The 26,050-nt window shown below is 36.7% G+C and overlaps 2 protein-coding genes across 2 annotated transcripts; both read right to left on the minus strand.

The window, feature by feature from the left end:
- Nucleotides 1-396: 396 nt before the first annotated feature.
- LOC112999944 (uncharacterized) lies at nt 397-1,298 on the minus strand. The gene is made up of 2 exons (XM_026126368.1): nt 953-1,298; nt 397-800 (listed from the first exon to the last, which is right to left on the minus strand). The coding sequence occupies exons 1-2, from the start codon at nt 1,296-1,298 to the stop codon at nt 397-399; spliced, it is 750 nt and encodes a 249-aa protein (XP_025982153.1).
- A 5,854-nt stretch (nt 1,299-7,152) lies between these two features.
- On the minus strand, nt 7,153-7,584 carry LOC102666181 (uncharacterized mitochondrial protein AtMg00820-like). Its single transcript, XM_006601585.1, has one exon. The coding sequence runs from the start codon at nt 7,582-7,584 to the stop codon at nt 7,153-7,155; it is 432 nt and encodes a 143-aa protein (XP_006601648.1).
- Nucleotides 7,585-26,050: the final 18,466 nt, after the last annotated feature.

Below are 26,050 nucleotides of genomic sequence, written 5' to 3' on the forward strand. Positions count from 1 at the left end.
CAAAGGGCATGACTAGATACTCATAGTGACCATAACGGGTCCTAAAAGCAGTCTTAGGTATGTCCTCAGACTTCACTCGAATTTGATGGTAACCTGACCTAAGGTCTATCTTACTGAACACACAAGCTCCTACCAGTTGGTCCATAAGGTCATCTATTCTAGGAAAAGGGTACTTATTCTTAATCGTCACCTTATTCAACTGGCGGTAATCCACACACAATCTCATGGTTCCATCTTTCTTCTTCACTAACAACACTAGTGCTCCCCATGGAGACACATTGGGTCTCAAAAACCGCTTCTCCAACAACTCCTCTAACTGTTTCTTATGCTCAGCTAACTCTATAGGAGACATCCTATAAGGAGCTATGGATATGGGTCCAGCACCAGGTACTAAGTCTATGGAAAACTATATCTCTCTCTCGGTGGCAAACCGGATATATCCTCAAGAAACACTTTAGGAAACTCTCTGACAACAGGGAGGTCACACATAGAAACCTTTGTCTTTATTCCCAGGCTAGACAAGATCATGTACACTTGAGCATCTTCTTTTAAAGATGTCACAACTTGGTTGGCAGAGATAAACATCATATCCTTACTCCCTCCAGAATCATCAAACGCTACAGTTTTATCAAAACAGTTTAACAAGACATGGTTGGAAGATAACCAGTCCATACCAATAATAACTCCAATTTGGCTCAAAGGCAAACAAATCAAATCAATCAAGAATGTTCTACCAGAAATTTCCACAGGACAGTCCAAACACACATCAGAAGTTAACACAGAACCACTAGTTGGGGTTTCTACAATCAGATTTTTATTTAAAGAAGACACAGAAAGCTTACTTTTCTCTACACATGAATAAGATATAAAAGAATGGGTTGCACCAGAATCAAACAGCACAAGTAAAGGAATTCCATTTATGAATTCACCATGGATTTCGAAGCTTCAACACCGTTAAGGGTAAAGACTCTTCCAGTGGCCTTTGGATGTCCAGTTTGGTCATTCAGGCCCCCACCATTTTGCTCCCTCTTGGGATGTGGACAATCTCTCTGAAAATGCCCTTTTTGTCTACAATTAAAACATGTTATGCCTTTATCAGGGCAATTTGAGGAGATGTGCCCTGGCTTCTTACATCTGTAGCAAGTGATCTGAGTGGGGAAAGTATTGGGTTTGCTACCACTACCACCTGCAATTCCCCTAGCAGCAGTCCTCTGATTGTCATGGTAGTTACCATATTGTTTAAGAGGGTTCGAGTACGGTTTTCCCCGATGTTGAGGCCCGTTCTTTTTGTTCCTCATTGAACCTGTACTCCTTTTAGTTCATGAATGACATTGTGTAAGATAATTCTCATATCAAGTAAGAATTAATAGATTAAATATTATATAAGTAAATACAAGACCCATAAATCTGAGTCTTAAAATTTTTAATTAAAGTGTATTGTTAAATCTCTTCTTTATTTATTACTCGCTTGGTTTCACAACAAATGACAAGCAGAAGATCAAAGATATCTGTATTCCTGATCCTAAAGAAGCAGAGGCATGGGGCTTATAAAAAGCTTTGATATGGGAAAATTTACTTGGTTTTCAGAACATTATTTTTTAATTAGATTGTAAATCTGCTGGCTTATACAAAGCTTTGATCGATATGGGCAAATTTACTTGCTTTTCAGAACATTATTTTTCAATTAGGTTGTAAATCTTCTAGCTGTTGATAATCTCAGTAATAATGTCATTGGTCACTCAAAGATGGATCATACTTTGGCCACTTATAAACATCATCTTGATAGTTTTCCAAACTCCGATCCTTTGGTAACTTTTGTTAGGATGCGAGGGAATTAATTATGTCAGCTTATAGGATTATTTGCTTTTTGCTAACAATCATACTTTTGATTGTATACTGCATAAAAAAATACTTTTAATTGTATTCCTTCTTCCATTCATTATGTTATTATGAATGAAATGGAATAGTTACTTTTTCCCACACAAAAAACTGCATTAGTATCATCAGTTAATTGTTAATAAAAATTTAAAATATCATAAATATATTCAAAACAATAATAAAATGTTGATTAATATTTAATTGATAAAAATTATTATATTATAATTTCAGAAAATGTAAAATGAATAAATATAAAACTAAGAATGTTATAAAAAATGCTAATACAAATTTCAACCAGATCTAAAAAGTAATAGTATTAAAATAAAAAAAGATAGTAAATTGTTTTATAGTAAAAATAATAAATAATAAAATAATTTTATTTATTTATATATTAAAAAAATTATACCCGTACGTAGATGTATGAAATCTAGTTTTTTTTTCTCTAAGGAAATAGTTAATTTGTAGTATTATGACTAACACAAGACAGTTCAATTAATTTTTAACTTTTGTTATTAACGGAATAAATTGTTTGATTTCAATAAAAAAAATATTTTTTAGTAGCTTTTAATATTTTTTAAAATATTAATTTCTAAGTTTTTAATATTTTCTCTCTCTATTATCCTTAATATATTTATCAAATTTTTTATTATCTTTTTTAAATAAATTAGGATTTTATTATATTTTTTTACTCATTCATACGTTTTAAGTATGTGGATTCATCACTCTCCTTTTTTTTTTTCTCAATGTCTTCACTCTCATTTTTTCTCAACCTAATGCTATTTTTAATTTTTTCTTTTTGGCAATTGATAATCAAACTTTCGTATTCTTTTTCTAGTGGTGTCGTGTTTGTTTGTCGACATTCTTTGAAACATTTTCGCAATTGATAATATTTTTCCGCAACTGATAATGAACCAAGCGCGATTCATAATGATCGTATATTTTTTTACATGTTTAATTGGATGTGTATTAGGCATAATGTTATCATGCTTGGGTGTGTAATAATTGGAACTAAAATTGCAATTAAAATAATTTTTATATAAATAAAAATTATAAGAGTTTAAAATTAATTAAAAATTTAAAAATATAGCACCACAGAATAAAATTGTATCCATGAAATAAAATTATATATATATATATATGTCATTTTACATTTTTCATTTATTTTAATAATTAATTTTATCGAATACATATAATTTAATAAGTTAATTTTTTAATTTTGAACTTCAGTTAGATTTTCACCTTCCATATCCTCAACTAATTTTGCAAATATAACCTATAAATACTTTTATATTATTTATAATTAGGAACTGTATTTTATTTTGGTATTGATAATAATTATATTAATATAAAACAATTTTATTATATAGACAAACATTGTAACATCTCATTTTTCTTAGACTAGATTAAAAATGATTTTAGAAAAAATAAAGAGAGTATTTTATTTATTCATTTAATAGGAAATAAAATATAGTTTGTTTTTATAAAATAATAAAAATAAACAAATAGAGTAAATAATAGGTTGTGAGTATCCTAGATATAAATAGCGATAGACTATGCATCCTCTCAATTCGTTTTTCCTCTCCTCCTCCCCAAAAACTCTTTCTTTTTCCCGCAACCCACCAAATCTGTTTTTAGAAAAACAACGATCTCGGACTCATTCACTATTGGATCATTGTGAAATATAAGTACATGGTTCACCACTCATTTTCAAGAATTATCACCGTTGGGAATTTCGAAATCATGTCTGAGTTGAGAGGAATTCCTTTCGCATTGTAACCTTTTCTTTTCCTGTAAAAACCCAAAAACAGTCCAGTAAAACTACGATCCCGATTTCGATAAACCGTTGGATTTTTATGAAATTTTGATATGTTGTTTGAGATTCAGTTCTGCACACTTTCACCGTTGGGATTTGCGAGATAATATTCACAGAGGGAAACAAAGGAATCACACGAAGACAGTACAAATGGAGGTTTCAATCTCTTCTCCGTCTCTCTGACGTTTGGGAATTCTATCGGAGCAGTCAGAGGAAAAACTGGAGGAATCTCAAGAAATCGCTAGAGATAAGGGATGAGTTATTCACAATTGGGAATTAGTGAGAATATGCGTAGGGATCCTTAGAGGGTCAAATTGGGGTTTATTTTTGGGATGTTTTATTATATTGAAATTCTTCTTGTATGATTATGTGAAATTATGTGAGAGATTTTTACTCCCCGTGGATTGAGAAATATTTTTGTATAATTTGTTTGTGCTTTGAATAATATTAGTGTAATAAATAGTTATATTAGAATTATGAAATTATGTTTGAAATTGTATATAAGTGATAAATCGAATATATGATGAATTGTAGAATAACATATTACTTTGATATTATAATATTGTTATGGAGATTAAATATATGTGCAAAGTTGAATGTGTTAAATTGTGAGATACACGTAAATATAAGATGGTTGATTGTGACATTAATTGTGTTGTGAGTTATGAATTATACAATAACCCGACTAGTGTTTATGCGCCCCAAGGTGGTTTTTCACTGACATGATACCACATTGCATATAGGCTTGAGTCTTAGCATAACTGTCTCATGCGCTTGCTAATTGTTTATTATGAAATTGATGTGTTATTATGTCTTGATCAGAGTGTGTGATTCTTGTGTAATGTGATTGATGATTGAAAAGTGTGATTGATGGTTGAAAAGTGAACTTTGAATGACAAAGTGGTGGAATTACGTGAGTTACATGTAAGTAAGTTTTATTTGGTTTATATGATATGTATATCTAGTTGTCTTGCTTCTCTATTAGTTAAGGATGTGATAACTCACTCCCCGTGTGTTGTTTGTGTTTGGATCCTGTGATGATCTTGAACTTTGTGTTCGGGGGAGCAAATGACTAGGTGAAATGCTTTAAGGAACCTTGTGCTGAAGGACGTCGAGACACAACGCTTTGATAGGATGTGGCATTGGGGTATAGAGTTTTATATTAATTGTATGAAGTCTTAGACAACCTTGTTTGAGCCGAGATGACTTTATTATTTATTTGGACAAGTTTGAATATGATGTAGAAGAAAGTGAACGTGAGCCTTTTATCCCTTTGAAAGACTTGTATTTAAAAATGTTTAAAAAAAATACTTTTAATTAATATTTGAATTTTATTCCTTTGTTAGTATATATGTGAGGGATAGAGGCTGTCACAAGCATTGTGTATTAATACTCGACCACTTGTTTAAGACAAAACAATTTCACACTAGTTAATGCATTCCACGATTATCTTTACCCATCTTCCTTTTCAATTATTTTTTTAAAATCTTTTTTCCCTAAGATGGTAATAACCTTTATTTTGATAATCATCTTTATATAGCAAGAGTTTTAGAGCCTCTCACTACTCACTTTTGTCATCATGGATTCTCAAATACTCAACTCATTAGCCCTTATTATCTTTCCCTTTTTCCTCTCCATGATTGTGGTGCTGAAACTAGGAAGAAAACTTATGAAAACCAAGCCATCTCTAAACATACCCCCAGGACCATGGAATCTGCCTATAATAGGAAATGTACACCTACTTGTTACATCAACACCACACTGAAAATTAACAGACTTGTTACATCAACCTCACCGACACAGTGCACTCATCAATGTATAATATCATTTCAAGAGCTGCATTTGGCATGAAGTACAAAGACCGAGAAAAGTTCATATCAATGGTAAAAGAAGGTGTAAAAACTGCATCGGATTTCAACTAGAAGAAAACTGATGAATTGTATAACCTTTTGAAACGTGAACATTCAGCATCAATACAAGAGAGACAAGGGATACTTATATAGCATAGTGTACACTGATTCTGCATAAAGTAATTAAATGTGAATTGATTGCAGATTAGGAAATTCTAAATATAGAATAAGTTTCCTAAATATGGTTAGCTGCAATCTGGTTTATTTGCCAGATTGATTTGTGCCACTTAAACCAGATTAGTCTTCCAATAACTTTCCATTATCAGTAGCACAATCACAGGGATTTGTTTCCAACGGCTCTTTGTTTCCTTTTTTTGCATGATTGTCATTATTAGTAGCACAATCATAAGGATTTTTTTCCAACGGCTCTTTGTTTCCTTTTTCTGCATGATTGTCATCCAACAGCTGATTATTGTTAATATCCTCCCTCAAACAAGGCCGAGGTTGAAGGCAAAGTTTGGTCCAAAAATGCATGAGAGTAGCTCTGGACACGAGCTTAGTGAACAAATCAACAACTTGATCATTGGTAGGAATGTGGTGAGTGACAAGATGGCCAAGAGCAACTTGTTCACGAACATAGTGATATCCCAATTCAATGTGCTTGTTGTGGGCATGAAATACTGGATTGATGGTCATGTGAAGAGCACTAAGATTATCATAGTATAACAGTGGAAGGGATGCTAGTGAAATGCAAAGGTCTTGCAAGAGAAAGGTAAGCCATGTGAGTTCAGCGACAGTGTTTGCCATGGCCCTATATTCAGCTCCTGTGCTAGAGCGAGAAACTGTTGGTTGTTTCTTAGCACACCATGAGATAAGATTTCCTCCAAGATAGATACAATAACCGATGGTGGAGAGTCGAGTGGTGGGACAACCTACCCAATCTGCATCAGAAAAAGCAAAAAGATCAAGTGTGGAATTTGAAGTAAAGTGGAGACCTACATCAATAGTTCCCTTGACATATCGTAATGTAAGATAGGCCATTTGTAAATGCATAATGGTAGGAGAAAGCATAAATTGGGACGCAAAATTAACACTGTATGAAATATCAGGGCGAGTAAGGGTGAGGTATTGTAAAGATCCAAAAGGCCCACGAAAGTAACTTGGATTGTCAAGGGGAGTGTTATTGGACGTCATCTTCATCTTAGCTTCAAGTGATGTGCTCTTTGGTTTACAATCAACCGTGTTAGCTCATTCAAGGATGGTAAGGGCATAGTGTGACTGGGATAGATGAAGGCCATCAGTTGTCTGGAGTATTTCAATGCCAAGGAAGTGATGGAGAGGGCCCAAGTCCTTCTTGGAAAATTCGGATTGTATAAGTTTAATGAAGTCAGAAACTAGAGTGATAGTGGATCTCGTGAGGAGTATATCATCTACATAAAGAATAAGAGTTAGTGATCCAATATTTGAGTGCCAAATAAATAAGGATGGATCAGCCTTACTGCAAAAGAAACCATATTTAAGAAGAAAAGATCTGAAACAATCAAACCAAGCTCGAGGTGCTTGTTTAAGGCCATAAAGAGCCTTTTGAAGCTTGCAAACATGGTTGGGGAACTAAGGGTCAGCCATGCCAGGAGGTTGCTCCATGTATGTGTTCTTAGAAAGCAAACCATGCAGAAAGACATTTTTTACGTCAAGTTGTCGAATGGGCCAATTCTTAACGAGGGCTATAGTGATGATTAACCGGATGGTGCCTGGCTTGATTACAGGAGAGAATGTTTCAGTATAATCTACTCCATTAACTTGATGATATCCCTTTGCAACAAAGCGAGCTTTGAGACGATCTAGGGACCCATTAGGTTTGAGTTTTGATTTGAAAACCAATTTAGAGCCAATAACATGCAAGTCACGAGTGCGAGGAACGAGTTCCCAAGTTTTATTTTTATGTAAAGCCTCAAGTTCTCCGCACATGGAAGCCTTCCATCTAGGATGAGCTAATGCAGAGCAAATATTATATGGGTTGCATGGAATGTTTGGAGATAACATAGTGATTAAGGCATACTTAGGATTAGGCTTTGTAATTCCGTGTTATGAGCGTGTAACCATGGGATGAGTAGGTACAACATGTGGAAGTTGAGTCTGGGTAGAAGAGGTAGATTCAAGTGGTTGTATTGAGGTAGGAGGCCCAAGCTCAAGGTCTGACTCAATTGGTGAGTGTTGTGACTCAAGGTTCTCATGTTCAGACAATGAGGGTTGTTCTGGTTGACCAAAAGATGCAATAGGAAGTTGTAAGGCAGGAGATTGCATTAAAGGATTTGAGCATGGTGGAACGGAAGCAAAAGCTGTTGTTATTGCTGTTAGGTCTGCACAAGAACTGGAGTTAGTATGAGGTAGCCAAGAATCAAATATGCTAACTACATGCTGTGTAGGAGAAGAAATCGTATGATGACGATTAGTCTTATATGGAAAGAATGACTCGTCAAAAACATGTCATGAGATAAAAATTTTCTTACTAGAAAGATGAAAGCATTTATATCATTTATGTATATCACTATATCCAACAAACACACAAGGAAGGGTTTTAGGGTCGAATTTGTTACGTCGTGTATCCCAAGTGTAAGGAAAACATTTAGTAAATTTTGGAATAAATTTTTTTGTTTTTGTTGTGTCATTGGAATTTGGTGTCGTGTATTGAAGGGGGGCTGGATCATCATTCGTAAGGTGACCAACCAAGTCTTGACTTTCTACTAATGCTAAGGCTTGTTCACGTCATAGTGGGTAGTTTGTAGGGGTGAGTTTGAGAGTGGTGAAATTGCCAATATTTAGAGAGAAGGAAGTCATGGTGTGACAAGGTGTTCACAAAGGCTCTAGATACCAAGAAGAAAACTGATAAATTGTATAACCTTTTGAAATGTGAACACTCAGCATCGATACAAGAGAGACAAGGGATACTTATATAGCATAGTGTACACTGATTCTGCATAAAGTAATTAAATGTGAATTGATTGCAGATTAGGAAATTCTAAATATAGAATAAGTTTCCTAAATATGGTTAGCTGCAATCTGGTTTATTTGCCAGATTGATTTGTGCCTCTTAAACCAGATTAGTCTTCCAACAACTTTCCATTATCAGTAGCACAATCATAGGGATCTGTTTCCAACGGCTCTTTGTTTCCTTTTTTTGCATGATTGTCATTATTAGTAGCACAATCATAGGGATTTGTTTCCAACGGCTCTTTGTTTCCTTTTTCAGCATGATTGTCATCCAACAGCTGATTATTGTTAATATCCTCCCTCAAACAAGGCTGAGGTTGAAGGCAGAGTTTGGTCCAAAAATGCATGAGAGTAGCTCTGGACACGAGCTTAGTGAACAAATCAGGAACTTGATCATTGGCAGGAATGTGGTGAGTGACAAGATGGCCAAGGGCAACTCATTCGCGAACATAGTGATAGCCCAATTCAATGTGCTTGCTGCGGGCATGAAATACTGGATTGATGGTCATGTGAAGAGCACTAAGATTATCACAGTATAACAGTGGAAGGGATGCTAGTGAAATGCAAAGGTCTTGCAAGAGAAAGGTAAGCCATGTGAGTTCAACGACAGTGTTTGCCATGGCCTTATATTCAGCTTCTGTGCTGGAGTGAGAAAATGTTGGTTGTTTCTTAGCACACCATGAGATAAGATTTCCTCCAAGATAGATACAGTAACCAGTTGTGAAGCGTCGAGTGGTGGGACAACCTACCCAATCTGCATCAAAGAGCACATACTCATGAGAGAAGAGAGAAAAATCTAATTTGGCGCCAAAATGAAAAAAAAAATGAATTCAAAGTTCTATGACTAGTTTTGTTTTCTATTATTTATATAGAATTAAATTATAAAATTCGTGGACTATTATGGTCCAATAGAAAGATCTCTGAATAAGCTTTCTAAGGAGATATCATATGCCCAATTTGGGTTTAAAATAAGAGAGATAACCTAAATCTAATGAGGTCTAGAGATAGTAACTTGACGCACAAAATTGACCCTCATAACGTGTGAATCGGCCTGAGCTTATGAGAGGCAAAGTTGTAGATCTATGTCTTATCTTTTCATAGATCCATGGATCATCCAAAAGTGAGTTCTACAACCGAAGATATTGTAATGAGAAAAAAGTTCAAAAAATGAACTAAAATTAACAACTAAGCCCATTTAAGCCCAATATTCCAAAAAAAAACTAGGCCAATGCGTCAATATTAAGCTCAAATATATGTCAATTGAGTCCACAATTGGTCACAAATAAATGTCTTTAAAATGTTCTATCAATAATCACCCTAAGTGAGAGAGGGAGGTCACAAGATTTACAAGTTTGTTCAAATTTTTTTTTATGAGGTTGTTGATGTAGGTATGGAGAGTCGAATTGCATTAAATAAATTTGTGATCTTTTCATATTTTATTTATGATGTTGTCTTTTAATTTTATGGTGTATTGTCTCATTATTGTGCATAATAAAGAGGTGTATGATTTTCCCCCAACAACTTTTATGAAATAATGGACAAAAGTCCATGTTAAACATTTTTTACACACACATTCTCTTTTCATGAAGTGGTGGACTTTCAATCTTTCATCTCCTAACATGTACTTTACATCCTTTTAATATCAACTAAATGATTTAACAAATAGTAATTAAATATCATAAATCAATTCCAAATATATGAATTTTATGTTCAAAATTCAAACATGCTCCTAATATCTATTTGATATATCCTCGTATACTTTTAATATCAATTGAAATATTTAACAAGTAAATTAAAACCAACATAATATAAAATTTTCAAAATATATTAAAATATGTTAAAATTTAAGTTACACACACACACACACACACACACACACACACACACACACACACACACACACACACACACACACACACACACACACACACACACACACACACACACACACACACACACACACACACACACACACACACACACACACACACACACACACACACACACACACACACACACACACACACACACACACACATTTAAAATTTAAATACTCTTCTAACATGATATTTAATATTTAAAATTTAGCTAGGTCATGTTCAACGTTATTTCTTAGAAGTGTTGTTTGAAGGTAAACAACTTGTTTAACAAATTTTACCATTAAAGTGCATGATCTGACATTGTTTATACAAATATCATTTCTTGTATAAGTAACATTGCTTAAGATTTGTTAAGAATATTTTTTCAAAAAAAATTAGGAATAAAAAATGTTATTTTAAACTATAATAGAGGAAAATTAGCAGATTGTGAGACCTCCAAAATTAATTTTTTTTAGGGAGTCCACAAAATTAAACACTCATTTTAATAGTCTTAAAATTTAAGAGATTTTATATAAAATAATTAATTAAATTTATGTAAGTTTATAGGATTTACAAAATGAAGATAAACAACTCATTTGATTTAGCAATCATGAACCATGCATTGTGGGTATGAATAGAGATATGTTGAGATTTTATAATTGTTAGCACAATATTATTGCACTTATTATTTTTTTTTATCTCTATTCACATTATATTATTTATTATATTTATATTATTCTCTTTTTTTTTTCTCTTTTGTTTGTCTGTATATAATTGAATTAGACATGGGAGATATCCATCATTTTTTATTCATATAAGATAGCAGAAATTAAGAAGACAAATGATGGAGACGTTAGGGTAGCAGACACCATGAACGTAGAAGCTATCACAGAGAGGCCACGAAGGAATGTTTCGAAACCTAGATACTTAGGTGATTACATATGAATGAGCTAGCATGACCGTTAGTTAGTTAGAGGGCCGTTAGTCCGTTATAACCACTTGTAATTAGTTACGTACAAAGCTCATGCATGAAACACGTTGTATATAAGGGACCTTCCATGAATGAATAAAGTGCAGAACATTTGAGTAAAAGCTTGACCCTCAGGAGGGACCTTGACCTCGAAACAAGGCATTCACTCTTCTTCTTCCTTATCCCACAACACTGGTCTGACCTGCCTCGTCCATGGCAGAGCATGGAACTCGTCGAACCACCACGGACCGCCTCGAGGAGGCCATAGCCGCCCTGACCGAGAAACACTCCGACTTGGCTAACAAGTTCGATGCCATGTGTGAGTGTCTCTCTCACATGTCGTCTTCTGCTCTGCCACCTCCTCCAGTTCCGCGACCACCAGTCAAACTCGACGTCCCGCGGTTCGACCGCCACGATCCACTTGGGTGGATCTTCAAAATCTCAGTTTTTTGATTACCAAGGAACTCCAAAAGACGATCGTATCATGGTAGCTTCCTTTTACTTAGACGGCGCTGCATTAAGCTGGTTTCAGTGGATGTTCCAAAATGGATTCATCACTTTATGGCCAGCCCTTCTCCAAGCCACTGAATCTCGTTTTGCTCCCTCGATCTACGACGACCCCCGCGGAGCCTTATTCAAGCTCACTCAACGAGGCACCGTCACAGAGTACCTAACGGAATTTGAGAAACTCGCGAATCGCATCACAAGCCTGTCCCCATCAGTCCTTCTCAGTTGTTTCATCTCCGGCCTCAGCCAAGAGATACGCCGGGAGGTACAGGCTTTTCAACCCGCCTCCCTTCCAAAAGCCACAGCTCTTGCTCGTTTACAGGAAGATAAAATTAATGACCGCCGTAAACACACCCGTACCCCCTTTATCCACCCATCACCAAACACTACCTCCTTTAACCCTCACTCAACACAACCACCTCGACCAAAAGCCCCGTTTGTCCAGAGAACCCAAGAAGACGCGAGAAGGGGCTCTGTTATAATTGTGATGAAAAATGGAGCTCCTCCCATCGTTGTAAAGGGCGAGTTCTCTTCTTCATTGCTAACTCCGACGAGCCTTCATCACCAGAGTCAAGCCCTTCAGAACCTTTGTCTCCTTCAAAGACTGAACATGACCAAACAATGCTCGAAGTTACCCAGCCTTTCGACCCCGCCTCACTGCAACCCCATATCAGTCTCCACGCCATGGCCGGTGTACCCGCCACAGACACCTTCAGATTGTACGGCCTCATCAACAACACTCGTGTCACCATTTTAGTAGATAGCGGCAGCACTCATAACTTCGTTCAACCTTGGGTTGCGAAGTTCCTCAATCTTCCCTTGCAAGATACAGTGCCTCTCAGGGTCATGGTAGGCAACGGTTCGGTGTTGGATTGCCAGTAGATGATCCCTGAAACCACGATACTCATCCAGGATCACAGCTTCGTGGTCACGTTGCCCGTTTTGCCGTTAAGCGGAGCCGACGACGTTTTCGGAGTAGAATGGCTGAGAACATTGGGCCCGGTCATTATTGACTACGCCGATTTTACTATGAAGTTCACCCTTTTTGGAAGGCCCATCCATCTTCGTGCAGATGTGCAAGTTGACACCAACCCAGTTTCGGCCCATCAGGTAAAGCGCCTCATATCCACTAACTTTACTTCGGGCCTCTTCCACTTATCACTACAACCCATTTCCTCACCCGAATTACTAAACACTACACCCCACCCCGTCCCCGCCATTGATGAGCTTCTACTCAAGTATTAGTCCCTATTCAACCAACCCACAAGCCTTCCCCCCCACCCCTCGCCAACATGATCACCAAATAAACCTCATCCCTTCAGCTCACCCTATTAACGTTAGACCATATAGATACCCGTGCTTCCAAAAGACTGAGATAGAAAAACAAGTATCAGCGCTTCTCGATTCCGGTTTGATCCAACCTAGCAGAAGCCCATTTTCTTCCCCAGTATTACTGGTAAAGAAGAAGGACAGTACATGGCATATGTGCGTGGATTACAGGGCTTTAAACTCCATCACGGTCCGCGATAGATTTCAATTACCAACTATCGAAGAGCTCTTGGACGAATTGGGCCATGCTTTGTGGTTTTCGAAGCTAGACTTAAGACAGGGCTTCCATCAAATTTTAATGGCGGAGATTGATGTACCGAAGACAGCTTTTTGGACTCATCAGGGCCACTATGAGTATAGGGTCATGCCCTTCGGGTTGTGCAACGCCCCATCGACATTTCAGGCAGCCATGAATGCCTTACTCCGTCCGTTCTTAAGGAAGTTCACGGCGGTGTTCTTCGACGACATACTTGTCTACAACGCCTCCCTTCAGGACCATCTACACCACTTGGAATGCGTTTTCAACTCCCTGTCCCAGGCCCAGTACTTCCTTAAGCGTTCCAAATGCTTGTTTGGGCAGCGTCAGCTTGATTATCTAGGTCATGTGGTCTCCGGCGAAGGTGTGCAACTAGATCCTTCCAAAGTACAGGCCATACTCGATTGGCCCCAACCTAGCTCCCCGAGAGACCTTCGTGCATTCCTGGGTCTCACTGGATTCTACTGGAAGTTTGTGAAGTGATATGCATCCATTGCGGCGCCATTAACACAACTTCTTTGCAAGGACACGTTCAGATGGAGTGAGGAGTCTCAGGAAGCCTTCGATGATCTGAAGAAAGCTATGACGGTTGCACCAGTGCTAGCCCTTCCTGATTTCTCCTTACCTTTTTCACTAGAAACAGATGCATCAAGCTATGCTATGGGTGCGGTTCTTCATCAACGAGGACACCCCATAGCATTCTTCAGCAAACCACTAGGTCAACGTCTTCAACATGCATCCGTGTACGTCTGTGAGCTACACGCTATTGTCGCCGCCGTCCGCAAGTGGCGACAATACCTACTGGGCCACAAATTCACCATCTATACAAATCATTGCAGCCTCCATGAGCTCGTATCTCAGACCATCCAAACCCCGGAGCAGCAGTTCTACCTCGCCAAACTACTTGGATTCGATTACGATATCCAATACAAGGCCGGAACTTCGAACGTGGTTGCTGATTCCCTTTCGCGTGTGGGTGAATCCACTCAAGGACAATGCTTCATCCTCTCAGTCCCACACCCCGAGTTCCTACACCTGCTAAAGCAATCATTACTCGAGAGCTCAGAATTCCAAAGACACCGCAAAGCAATCCAAACTGCATCCACAGACCACCCTGACTTCTCCATCTCGGGTGATTTCATTCTATTCAAAGGAGCAATCTGGATTGATGAAAAGAATCCATTAATTCCAGCGTTACTGCATGAGCATCACGCTACCCCACTCGCGGGCCACTTCGGCGTTAAGAAAACGTTCCATCGCCTTCGTCCCAATTTTCAGTGGACCAACATGCTCTGAGATGTTAAGACCTTCGTTCGCAATTGCCACACCTGTCAACAAGTAAAGCCCATCATGCGCAAGAGTGCTGGCCTCTTACAACCCATTCCAATACCTTCAAGCATCTGGGAGGACCTCTCCATGGATTTCATGACCCACCTTCCAAGCTCTAGCGGATTCACGACTATCCTCGTAATCGTTGATAGGTTCTCCAAGGGAGTTCACCTTGGAGCTTTACCTTCCCACTACACGGCCTTTAAGGTGGCCAATCTTTTCCTTAATATCGTATGCAAGCTACATGGGTTTCCCTGGAGCATTATTTCCGACCGAGACCCCATTTTCGTTAGCTCCTTCTGGCGAGAGCTTTTTCGGCTAAGTGGAACGACGATGCGCATGAGCACGACTTATCATCCTAAAACGGATGGCCAAACCAAAGTGATGAACCACACGAATGAGCAATATCTTCGTTCTTTCTTTCATCACAACCCAGCTGAGTGGTATAAGTTTATGGCTTTAGCTGAATGGTCCTATAACACGTCTCAACATTCCGGCACCAAGTTCACTCCCTATGAGGTCATCTACAGCAAGCCTCCTCCTACTATCTCAGACTATCTCAACTCAAGGGCTCATCGCGAAATGATGCAGTCGACACCATGTTAGTCACGCGGAGTGCCATCTATACTTCACTCAGGAAGAAGCTTTTAAAAGCCCAGGAGAGTATGAAACTCCTCACGGACAAGAAACGTCGTGATGTTCAATACAGTGAGGGGCAGATGGTCTACGCCCGCCATCGTCCTCATCGTCAGCTTTCCTTACGAGATCAGCCCCCTAACAAGCTCGCCAAACGTTACTTCGGACCATTCCCTATCCTTGAACGCATTGGAACGGTGGCATATCGGTTGCAACTCCCGGAAGCATCTAAGATCCATCCCGTCTTCCATTGTTCCATGTTACGACCCCACCACAGTCCCTTGGAACTTCCGGTTTCTGCCCTCCCACCAGACGCAGTCCAAAATCAGCCCATATTGAAGCCCTTGACCATCCTCGATTCACGCATGGATTCCTCTACTAACCCCCAACTCGGCTTGTTTTGGTACAATGGGTTGGCTTAGCACCCGAAGATTCTACATGGGAGCCGTGGGATGACATTCGCCGGTTTCATCACCTTGAGGACAAGGTGAGTTTTCCAGGGCGGGATGATGATGGAGACGTTAGGGCAGCAGACACCATGAACGTAGAAGCTATCACAGAGAGGCCACGAAGAAATTCCTTATGTTTTATAAGAAAATTCTAAGGCCTCCTAAATGTTGTGTGGGATGCTTGCCTCATTGATACCTTTCGAGAATAAATTTTTTGTGTAGATCTTCTTCTAGCTAAGAAGAGTGGTTGATAGATCAAGAATCCACTCTTTCGATCCTTTGGTGCTTTCTCCTTATCTTCAAATTGATGTTAGGAGACTTCTTTCCACTTAGTTAGCTTTTGCTTTTGTTTTTGTTTTGACTTGAGTTACTAAAATCTATTTAAAAAATAATTAATTTCTCTTAATAGATATTTTTTATATATAGACGATTTAAAATCAAATCTTTATGATCACATCTTTAAGGGAAAAGTTTATTTATAAAATAGTATCAAATCATTGTACTAACAAAAAAAATATTAATATATACACATAATTTACAAGTATGTTGTTATTTTTATTATGTAAAATTTGACTAAGTTAAGAGAATCATGTGTCGATATACTTGTCTCGAGATGAGTAGAAAAATCTCTTCAAAAGTGATTAAAATATGGTCTAAATTTTGAGAAGTTGATTGTATAATCGAAGAGAGTTATTTCGATTAAGATTTATGATTTCATTAAAGTATGTGAGATTGAAAAGCGTTCAAAAGTGAAATCTTTTTCGTTAATCAAATTGTCAATTGACATAGTTGCGAAAAAGTTATACAACGACAATAACTAATATCAGATTAATGTATTTTGGAATATCGTTGTACACATGTCAAAATCTTATAATTCGATCATTTGTATTAGATGTCTATCAATAAAACTGTTGAATGTCAATTTTCGAGGGTTGAAATACTATCACTTAATTCTTCAAACACGAACAACACCTATCATCTAAAATTGGTTATGTCATCATGTATGTATTCAATTCTCATCTTTTATGAATTTATGTCTATTTATTTTACTGTGTACATTTTCTAACCTCTTTACTCTTTTCAATCTTTATTTTTTCTTAAAGCTTTTGCTTTTTCTAATCCCTACTTATTATTATTGAAATTATTATAAAACTAATCATTAAATCGAAAATATTTTTATCAAAGTTTTGTTATTATCTTATAAACTATGATATTATTATAATAAAAATGGATATATTTATCGAAATTATAACTGTGATTTGCATTAAGTACTAAGCAGTTTTCTAATAAGTTAAAAATCATAAAATTAATTGTTTAATAAAAAAGAACATATAATTGATAATAGATTTTATGTCTTATCTTTAAAAATTTATTTTATAACAGAATTATTAGTAAAAATTATTTTGTTATTTCAAAAATACTTTTCTTTTGATAAATAAATATAATATAATTTTCACAATTCACATGATAATTAATATCAGATACTATTCTACTTTAAATTACACCTACCATTTTATCTCTTGTTAAATCTAAGTTAATATTCATAAATCTTTGTCCATACTTATTTAACTTTGCCTTGGTTTTTGTGTTGAATATACACACATGATGTACAGACGTGTATAATCATTAAAGCAAGATATAGTTCTACATTAAATTGCATCTACCATTTTGTCTCCAATATTAAATCAAATTTAGTAGTCAAAAGCGTTGTAGCATGTCACATTTAACTAAGCTAATGCACAAAGCATTGCAGCAGCACGTTAGTTCATGAATGACGTTGTGTAAGATATGATAAGTCTCATATCAAATAAGAATTAAAAGATTAAATATTATATAAGTAAATATAAAACTCATAAACTTGAGTGTTAAATTTTTAATTAAAGTATAATGTTAAATCTCCTCTTTATTTATTACTCGCTTGGTTTCACAACAAATGACAAGCACCAGATCAAAGATATGTGTATTCCTGATCCTAAAGAAGCAGAGGCATGGGGCTTATAAAAAGCTTTGATATGGGCAAATTTACTTGGTTTTCAGAACATTATTTTTTAATTAGATTGTAAATCTGCTGGCTTATACAAAGCTTTGATCGATATTGGGCAAATTTACTTGGTTTTCAGAACATTATTTTTCAATTAGGTTGTAAATCTTCTAGCTGTTGATAATCTCAGTAATAATGTCATTGGTCACTCAAAGATGGATCATACTTTGACCACTTATAAACATCATCTTGATAGTTTTCCAAAACTCCGATCCTTTGGTAACTTTTGTTAGGATGCGAGTGAATTAATTATGTCAGCTTATAGGATTATTTGCTTTTTGCTAACAATCATACTTTTGATTGTATACTGCATAAAAAAAATACTTTTAATTGTATTCCTTCTTCTATTCATTTTGTTATTATGAATGAAACAGAATAGCTACTTTTTCTCGCACAAAAAACTGCATTAGTATCATCAGTTAATTGTTAATAAAAAAATTATAATAAAAATTTAAAATATCATAAATATATTCAAAACAATAATAAAATGTTGATTAATATTTAATTGATAAAAAATATTATATTATAATTTCAGAAAATGTAAAATGAATAAATATAAAACTAAGAATGTTATAAAAAAATACTAATACAAATTTCTACCAGATCTAAAAAGTAATAGTATTAAAATAAAAAAGGATAGTAAATTGTTTTATAGTAAAAATAATAAATAATAAAATAATGTTATTTATTTATATATTAAATAAATTATACCCGTACATAGATGTATGAAATCTAGTTTTTCTTTTCTCTAAGGAAATAGTTAATTTGTAGTATTATCACTACCACAAAAACAAGCTTCTACATCGGTGGAAAACCAGTATCTACGACGGGCCCAACACCATCTTTGTTCCAGGTGTCGTTGTATATCGACAACAACGACATCGGTCAACTAGCACCCGTCTTTGTAATGCAACAATACAACGTCAGTGGCTACAAAAGAACAGACGTTATAAATAAGGATTCAACGACGCACATTATGAAGAACCCGTCGTTGTTGTGATCCATTTCAATGACGGGTAGCCCAAAACACGTCGTTGTTTTGTCCCATTTCAATGTCGGGTAGCCCAAGACACGTCGTTGTATGCTTCCATTTCAACGTCGGGTTAGAAAGGCCCGACGTTGTTTGCCAGTATGTCAACGTCGGTGTCCCTAGCACCTGTCGTTGTTGGTAAATAACAATATAAAGACGGGTTTAAAGGACGACCGTCGTTGAAGTATTTTGCCTGCTGACGAAATTTGTGTTATGCCATTCAAATTTCAAAAACAAAGCTACATTTATATACAACAAACATATATAAATACATGCATGCATGCATGCATTGTTTATATATATATGAAAACAAAAAGAAAACCAGAAAGGATACTTCAGGTCATACTAGCAAATGGAATATAGTTCTTATAGTATCAATCCTAATTTGGGGTTCCATATATTTATATAAGTAATGAAGGGTGTAATAGTTAATGTTTGGATCAATATATGACAACGACTACAGCTCCAACCTGAAAGAGTGAAGTCCCATTACTATGACAATAGCTCTAATGACCCTGAAATCACCTGCAGATAAATCCACTGTTTCAAAGCTATAGCTCTAATGACTATAGCTTTTTAAGATTGTGATGTTTCAACTTTTATGTAAGAAACACCAAACTTTTAGTTTATGATACAAGAGTGAGTCAATTAAAACGTTTAAGCTTCTTTCTTTGTGCCTAAAACAAGATATGTTCATTGGGAGTGAATATGAGTATTGAGTACTTACCCTCCAAGATATATTTTTTCTGCAAGGATGAAGGCACCCATGATGGCTACGATAATCATCATCAAAGGGCTGAAAGCAGTAACGAAAACAGGCCCTTTTTTCTGCATGACAATCCCTTGAACATAGTAGGTGATACCTGATTATATTATTCCCTAGTTCAACAACAAATACACAGAAAAATAGAATAAAAATTATTGTATATTCCGAGACTAGGACATGCCTATAATCTTGACTCCTGATCAATTTTTATGTCATAGGTAATTGAGGTTTCTTTTAATTTTAAAAAAATAATTAATAAAACTCGATTATGTGTTACTTAAAAATTAATTGGAATCAGATGATCTTAGACCATATATATATAATAATTTATCAGATAGATCATAGATGGATAGACAAATAGAGAGAGAGTGGCTTACAACATAGGCTGCAGCAAAGTGTACCTAAGGCACACACAAGTGCTGTGAGGGAGAGCTGAACAGTGTATTTCCTTAATGTCACTGCCTGCATTAATCATAAATAATGTACACAAGTCACTCTCATTAGACCAACAATCAAAGTAGTAAAGACTTAATTACTTGCCTGAAGGATGAAGAAGCCCATGAAAGGGTGGCAAGTACGAGAAGAACAGAACCCTTGAACCAATCCTTTTCACCAGAATCAGTGTTGTTTTCAGGTACATAGTTTGTTGGGTGATGCATGTACTTAGACCCGAAGAAACTGATTACTTGCCCTTTGTACAATGTCATCAACATGGCCCCAACAACTGTTACTACAGTTCCAATCACCTTTGGTTGGCATCTTACTTTTCTCACGTTTAACTTCTCCATCCTAATCCATCCCAAGCAGAGAGTAAAACCATGTTATCTCAAAGCAATACAAAAAAAAATGTACTAATAGTAACAAATGAATAGAATTAAGATTAAGATTAACATTAACTGATTATGCATTTAAATTTACCTGAAAATAGCAGCCATGACAAATGTCATAGTAGAGAGCATGTTGCTTATCGCACATGACAACACAAGTCTGAGGAAACTGAAAATCAGGAGCCTGTTTGACATAAGGAAAATATTTTCTATTTCTATTTTCACTAATAACTACAAACACCATTCCTAAATAGAGAAATGCTAGCAACACTGTCTCTAACACATTCTCTTGAACACACTCTTTATTGTTGGCTCAAATTTCTTAAAAATCACAAATTTGGCAGGTCCCACTAGTCATTTGATGAGTCATTCTTCTGATTTTATAATTATCAATAAATTTCAACCACCAGTGGAGAGTGTGTTAAAAAGAGTGTGTTAAAACTCTAATAAGATTTATATATAAAAGTCTATATATATAGTGCCTCTTCTTAATAATTATACCTAACACACAAGAAATCTTATTAGTTAATAACATGTACCTCTACCAAGCAACCATCCAATGATTGTGGACACTTCATTTGTTCACTTAACTGCTGCAGTGCCAAGCTTGGTGGTACTATAGCTGCACTAAATTGTTGTTGTGGTAATCAAATGCAGATGCAATGCAGTAGAAGGGGGTAAAGACAATATATTACTACAATTATATGAAATTGAGTTGGTAATACTAAGAACAGAAAACCATTGCACGCAATCACCATTATAGGAATTGTGATTCATTATGAATCACAGTAGCATGACCGAAAATAAAATAGTCGCTGTGTAAAATAACATAACAATTGTCTCAAATATAGGAAAAAAAAATACTCCTACGCCATCATTAGCCGTTTTTACTTATTGCTGTCTTTAAAAAAAATGTTGCCCATTTCTTTCGAATTGTGGTGATGATGTCGATGTCCAACGGTGTGTCATTAGCAAACCACTGCAAGTATTCATAATTGTAAGTTAGTACTGCAAATATAAAAATTCAGTTCCAATTGCACTGAAGTTTATGCATACCATGGACCAGTCACTCTTTATGTCGCTGGTTATGATGTTCCAGATCCAATGCATTACGTAATATCCACATTCATAACAGCCGGTTTAAACGTGACTCTACATATGGAAAACATTTGAACATCGTATACATTACATAATTTCATGACTTAACTAGACAACAATAACGCATGGTACATAGCTGACTTACCTTTACTTCAATCCACTTAGGTGCAACTGCCTTAGTTTCAGGAGACAAGGTCGTCTTCAATTTCGTCATTACACTGCTTTTAAAAAACCACATCAACGCATATACAACAACATGTCAATCAATAATGACCATTAAAGAAGGCTTGTAAAAATTTATATGGTATGAGATAACCTATTAATTGTATCTTTGATATGCATATCAGGTTTCCTACGCAAGGAACAGAACCAAACAACAACATGTTGCCTAGGACACAAAACTACGAGTTGCCAATGTGCCCTGCATGTCATGCACATTAGATACAAATACACCCAAACATCATTTGAAGTATGTTTGTTAAATAACACTTACTAATGGAAGTAAGGTCCAACGTACACCTCTCAATCAGATTCTTTAAGCCATCTTTGAAGATATTGTTCGCATTCGCTGCGTCTATCCTTTGAACAAACCAACGACTGTGGCTCAAGGAATGCATACATGAAACCTTGACTGAATATCTGACTCCACTCATGCATATACCTATTCACATGATTTGAAAGTATTGTAGTGGATCATGATATAGAATGAATGAGGAATAAATAAATGAAGGATTTCACTTACATTAACCATAATTGTATGACAGATATGTTCAGACTTTTGTCTCCTGCTATTATTTCACTAACATCTGAATATGTGATGAATATCGATGCAGATGCATCTACAATTCCAAGAAAGCTCCCATCAAAGTTGATTTCAAGTGGGTTGTCGTAAATATCGAAACTGTACTTTATCAATCCACGCAACGGATCATCTGCGTCCTCATTAGCCGACTTCGGCACATGTGCATCCTCGTTGTGTGGAATACTTTGTGGATCCTACATGGTTAATGAAAGTGGGTGAGTATTTGTACTGTAATGTATGAATGTTTTACTTTATGTATGTCAAATCAAACATGTTACCTCATCTAATACAACTTTCACAAGGTGTGTGGGCCAAGCTACAAATGTATCGACGACCTGCTTCACATATTGTATTTCTGAGGTGGCATAGGAGACCTCAGCCTCAGGATCAATAACTGTTTCTACACTTACCCTGACAACATCATCTGCATATGCCACTGTGTGTATGATTGAATCCCCCTCCATTATTTTCCCCATGGCCACCAACCTTAAATGAACCATAAACAAAGCAAAAACTAATGCATATAAAACACAAACTAAACGATGAACAAAACACAAACCAAACCCAACAATTACAGCTGCAAGAAAAAACAAAAGTCCGATTAAATTGTAAGGTAATATTTCTACAAACCTTGTTGTACCATCCTTAAGCTGCATATACAGTCCCATCAATGGTATGGCATTAGCATGATGTTCTTGTGAAGCCTGGACATTGGTAACAACATTACTTCCCTGTGTGCTGACACGCGCACCTACTTGTTGTATGTCCGGCTGAATTTGGAGTAGCTCTGGGGATCCTTTATTTGGCAACTCTTTTTTAATAGCCTCTTTCAATGCATTGGTCATTATTTCCAAGCTCCTTTTATTTTCCTCTTCTAGCTGAGTCCTCAATTCTTCCTTAATTTGAGTCCTCAATTCTTCCCTAATCTGCCCAGTCATGTCTTCCTTAAGCCTTGTGTCATACCCTAATTTCGTCTGGGGATTATAATTTGATGATACACAACCTTTGATTGGCCGCTTCGAGATATTTGGCACCCTTTGTTGCACAATATGTGAAGTCCCTAGACGTGCCGAAAATCAAAAGGAAGCAGGCTTACGCAATCCGTAAAAATTCCGTAATGTGACGGAAATCAAAAGGAGGTGTTTTTCGCAATCCGTGAGTTTTCGTAACTTCTTCAAAAGCTAAAAAAGAGTAAATACATAATCCGTAAGGATTCGTAACCTTGCGGAAGGAAAATAAGTATCGTTACGAAATTCGTAAAGTTTCGTAACGTTACGGAAAAGAATTACCAAAAAAAAGTAGAAGGGGGGTGCATTTAGTAAAAGGGGGGTACAAATAGCAATCAGGCACACTTGGGCCTTCCAGATTCTTCCTCCAGAAGGCTGTTGCTTCTGGAGGAAGCAACCTTGCTCGCCTGGGCGAGCTGGGTGGCAAGCTCCTCCCCTATTTTGCTATAAATAGGGGGAGGAGTGAAGGGAGAAGAGGTTCAGCCTTCTTGGCACTTCTTATTCTCTCGAAATTGCTGAGGAAAATTATTTCCGTGAAGAAAATTCAAGTCGAGGCACTTCCGTAACGTTTCCGTGAGTAATTACGCGAAGATTCTCGACCGTTCTTCCACATTCATCGTTCGTTCTTCGTTTTCTTCAGTCTTCAACGGGTAAGTACCTTAAACCGAGCTTTTCAATTCATTCTATGTACCCGTGGTGGTCCACATTTTGTTTCATGTATTTTTATTCTCACTTTCATTCGCTTTCTATACCCGCTTTTGACGTGCTTAAGTAATTTATTTAAGTCATTTCTCGCCTAATCTAAAAATAAAATAAATTTCCACCGATCGTTTGAATTGTATCATCCGTTAATTTCGGTTAAAATGAATTCCGACCGTTTGGTCGTTCCGTAACCACGTTGGAAATAAAAAAAAGAGGTAAAATAATAATATAATAATCAAAAAATACCTTTTAGTAAAATAAAGCGAAAAATCAATCGGACGTTTTCTCTTTGGGATTCCTCATTCTTAAATGAATTGGCTAATAACTAAAGTGAAACTAAGGCTAAAATCAACTCGCCTAGTCAAGCTCGTCCACAAAAATAGGATTTGAAAGTTTATCATTTCAATTTCTTACCAAGTAAAATGGATCATTTTTAAGGTCCAACGCCTTAAAATGATCACCTTTCAAGTAAAAAGAATCACTTGATTCACGCATAAGAAAGAACTACGTAGGTTTGATTTCCTCTTCGATGGAGGGTACGTAGGAGCAAAAGCCCCGCTTTTGTCGACCTCAAAAAATAAAAAGAAGTAAAAGTAAAGGTAACACAATTTCCACAATTCTAAAAAATAGGCTGTTGTCCTTTGAGACAAACGTGAGAGGTGCTAATACCTTCCTCAAACGTAAATACAACTCCCGAACTTAGAATTTTCATTTTGACCGGTTTCCTTCGGTTTTCCCGACGTTTTCCACAAATAAACGTTGGTGGCGACTCCGCGCATCTTTCCTCCTTTGGAAAGCGCACCCGTGAGCCTCGCCTTCGCTCGCCCGCGAAGGGCACGTTGCGACAGTTGGCGACTCCACTGGGGACTTTTTGTGAGTTAGGCCTATTTTAAGGAATTGTGGATTTGTGAAACTTCGTGTGTGCATTTGTTGAACTGTGTAAAATGTAAAAAAATGTTGTCAATTTCGCATTCTTTACACTGCATTCTAAGCACCCACGGGTTTGAGTAAAGAAAAAAGGGGTCCTACACCCGGGTTCATGGGAATTTAAGGAGTGGAGGTGAATCTATCATCATGCTAGGTCTCCGACTTGCTTGATAATAGTGAAACCTCGTCTAGAGCTTTCTCTCTTTATAATGTGTTGTCGCTGGTATTCCATACCGCCACAATATTATTATCTTGAGTGATGATACCTCTAGAAAACAGCCGTGTGAGTTATGAATTGTTGGGGAGTAGTTATTAGAGACCCCTAGATATTGTCCTATAGGTTCCCAAATAGGGGCAAAGAGCAAACACGCTCTGTGCCATTCACCCTCATGCATTTTTTTGGTAAATAGCATCAGTTTATAGTTTTGCTAGTGATGTTTGGTTTCTTTAGAGTAATACGTAACCTTTTAATGCTACGTCGAGGCGCCATCATGCCCAAACGTAGCATTAAAGTTGGATCCCTGCGGTCTCGTATGTGTGAATTACCCCTTTGTGTTGTTTTCTTTCCGTTTCATGCATACGCATTGCATCATTCATGTCGGAGTCTTGATCCACCCCTTTTTTAGGTAAAATGATGGGGACAAATCAAAACGGCAAAAGGTTTTATCAAGTCAAGGTTAAAAGTCTAGATGTCACTAGCCTCAAGGAATTGGGACGATTGATGGGACCTCTCCAAAGGCAAGGCTTCCGCAAAGTGTACGGGAAGATTCTAGATCTAACCGCAGCGGAGGTATTTACGGAAGCTGTTGTATCCCTCACCCAATACTATGACCAGCCGTTGAGGTGTTTCACGTTTGGGGACTTCCAAATGGTACCAACTATTGAAGAGTTTGAGGAAATATTAGGATGCCCTCTTGGGGGGAGAAAACCGTATCTTTTCTCCGGCTTTCTTCCTTCCTTGAGCAAGATTGCAGCTGTGGTTG

Source organism: Glycine max, chromosome 17 (genome assembly GCF_000004515.6).
Source record: "Glycine max cultivar Williams 82 chromosome 17, Glycine_max_v4.0, whole genome shotgun sequence".
Lineage (NCBI taxonomy): Eukaryota > Viridiplantae > Streptophyta > Magnoliopsida > Fabales > Fabaceae > Glycine > Glycine max.

Bases quoted from the DNA above. Each gene is read 5' to 3' on its own strand.
- LOC112999944 (XM_026126368.1), bottom strand. From the start codon at position 1,298: ATGAGGAACAAAAAGAACGGGCCTCAACATCGGGGAAAACCGTACTCG. The intron at 801-952 runs GTGTTGAAGCTT...ATCTGATTGTAG, and splicing joins AAGAGTCTTTACCCTTAACG to AAACCCCAACTAGTGGTTCT.
- LOC102666181 (XM_006601585.1), bottom strand. From the start codon at position 7,584: ATGTTATCTCCAAACATTCCATGCAACCCATATAATATTTGCTCTGCA.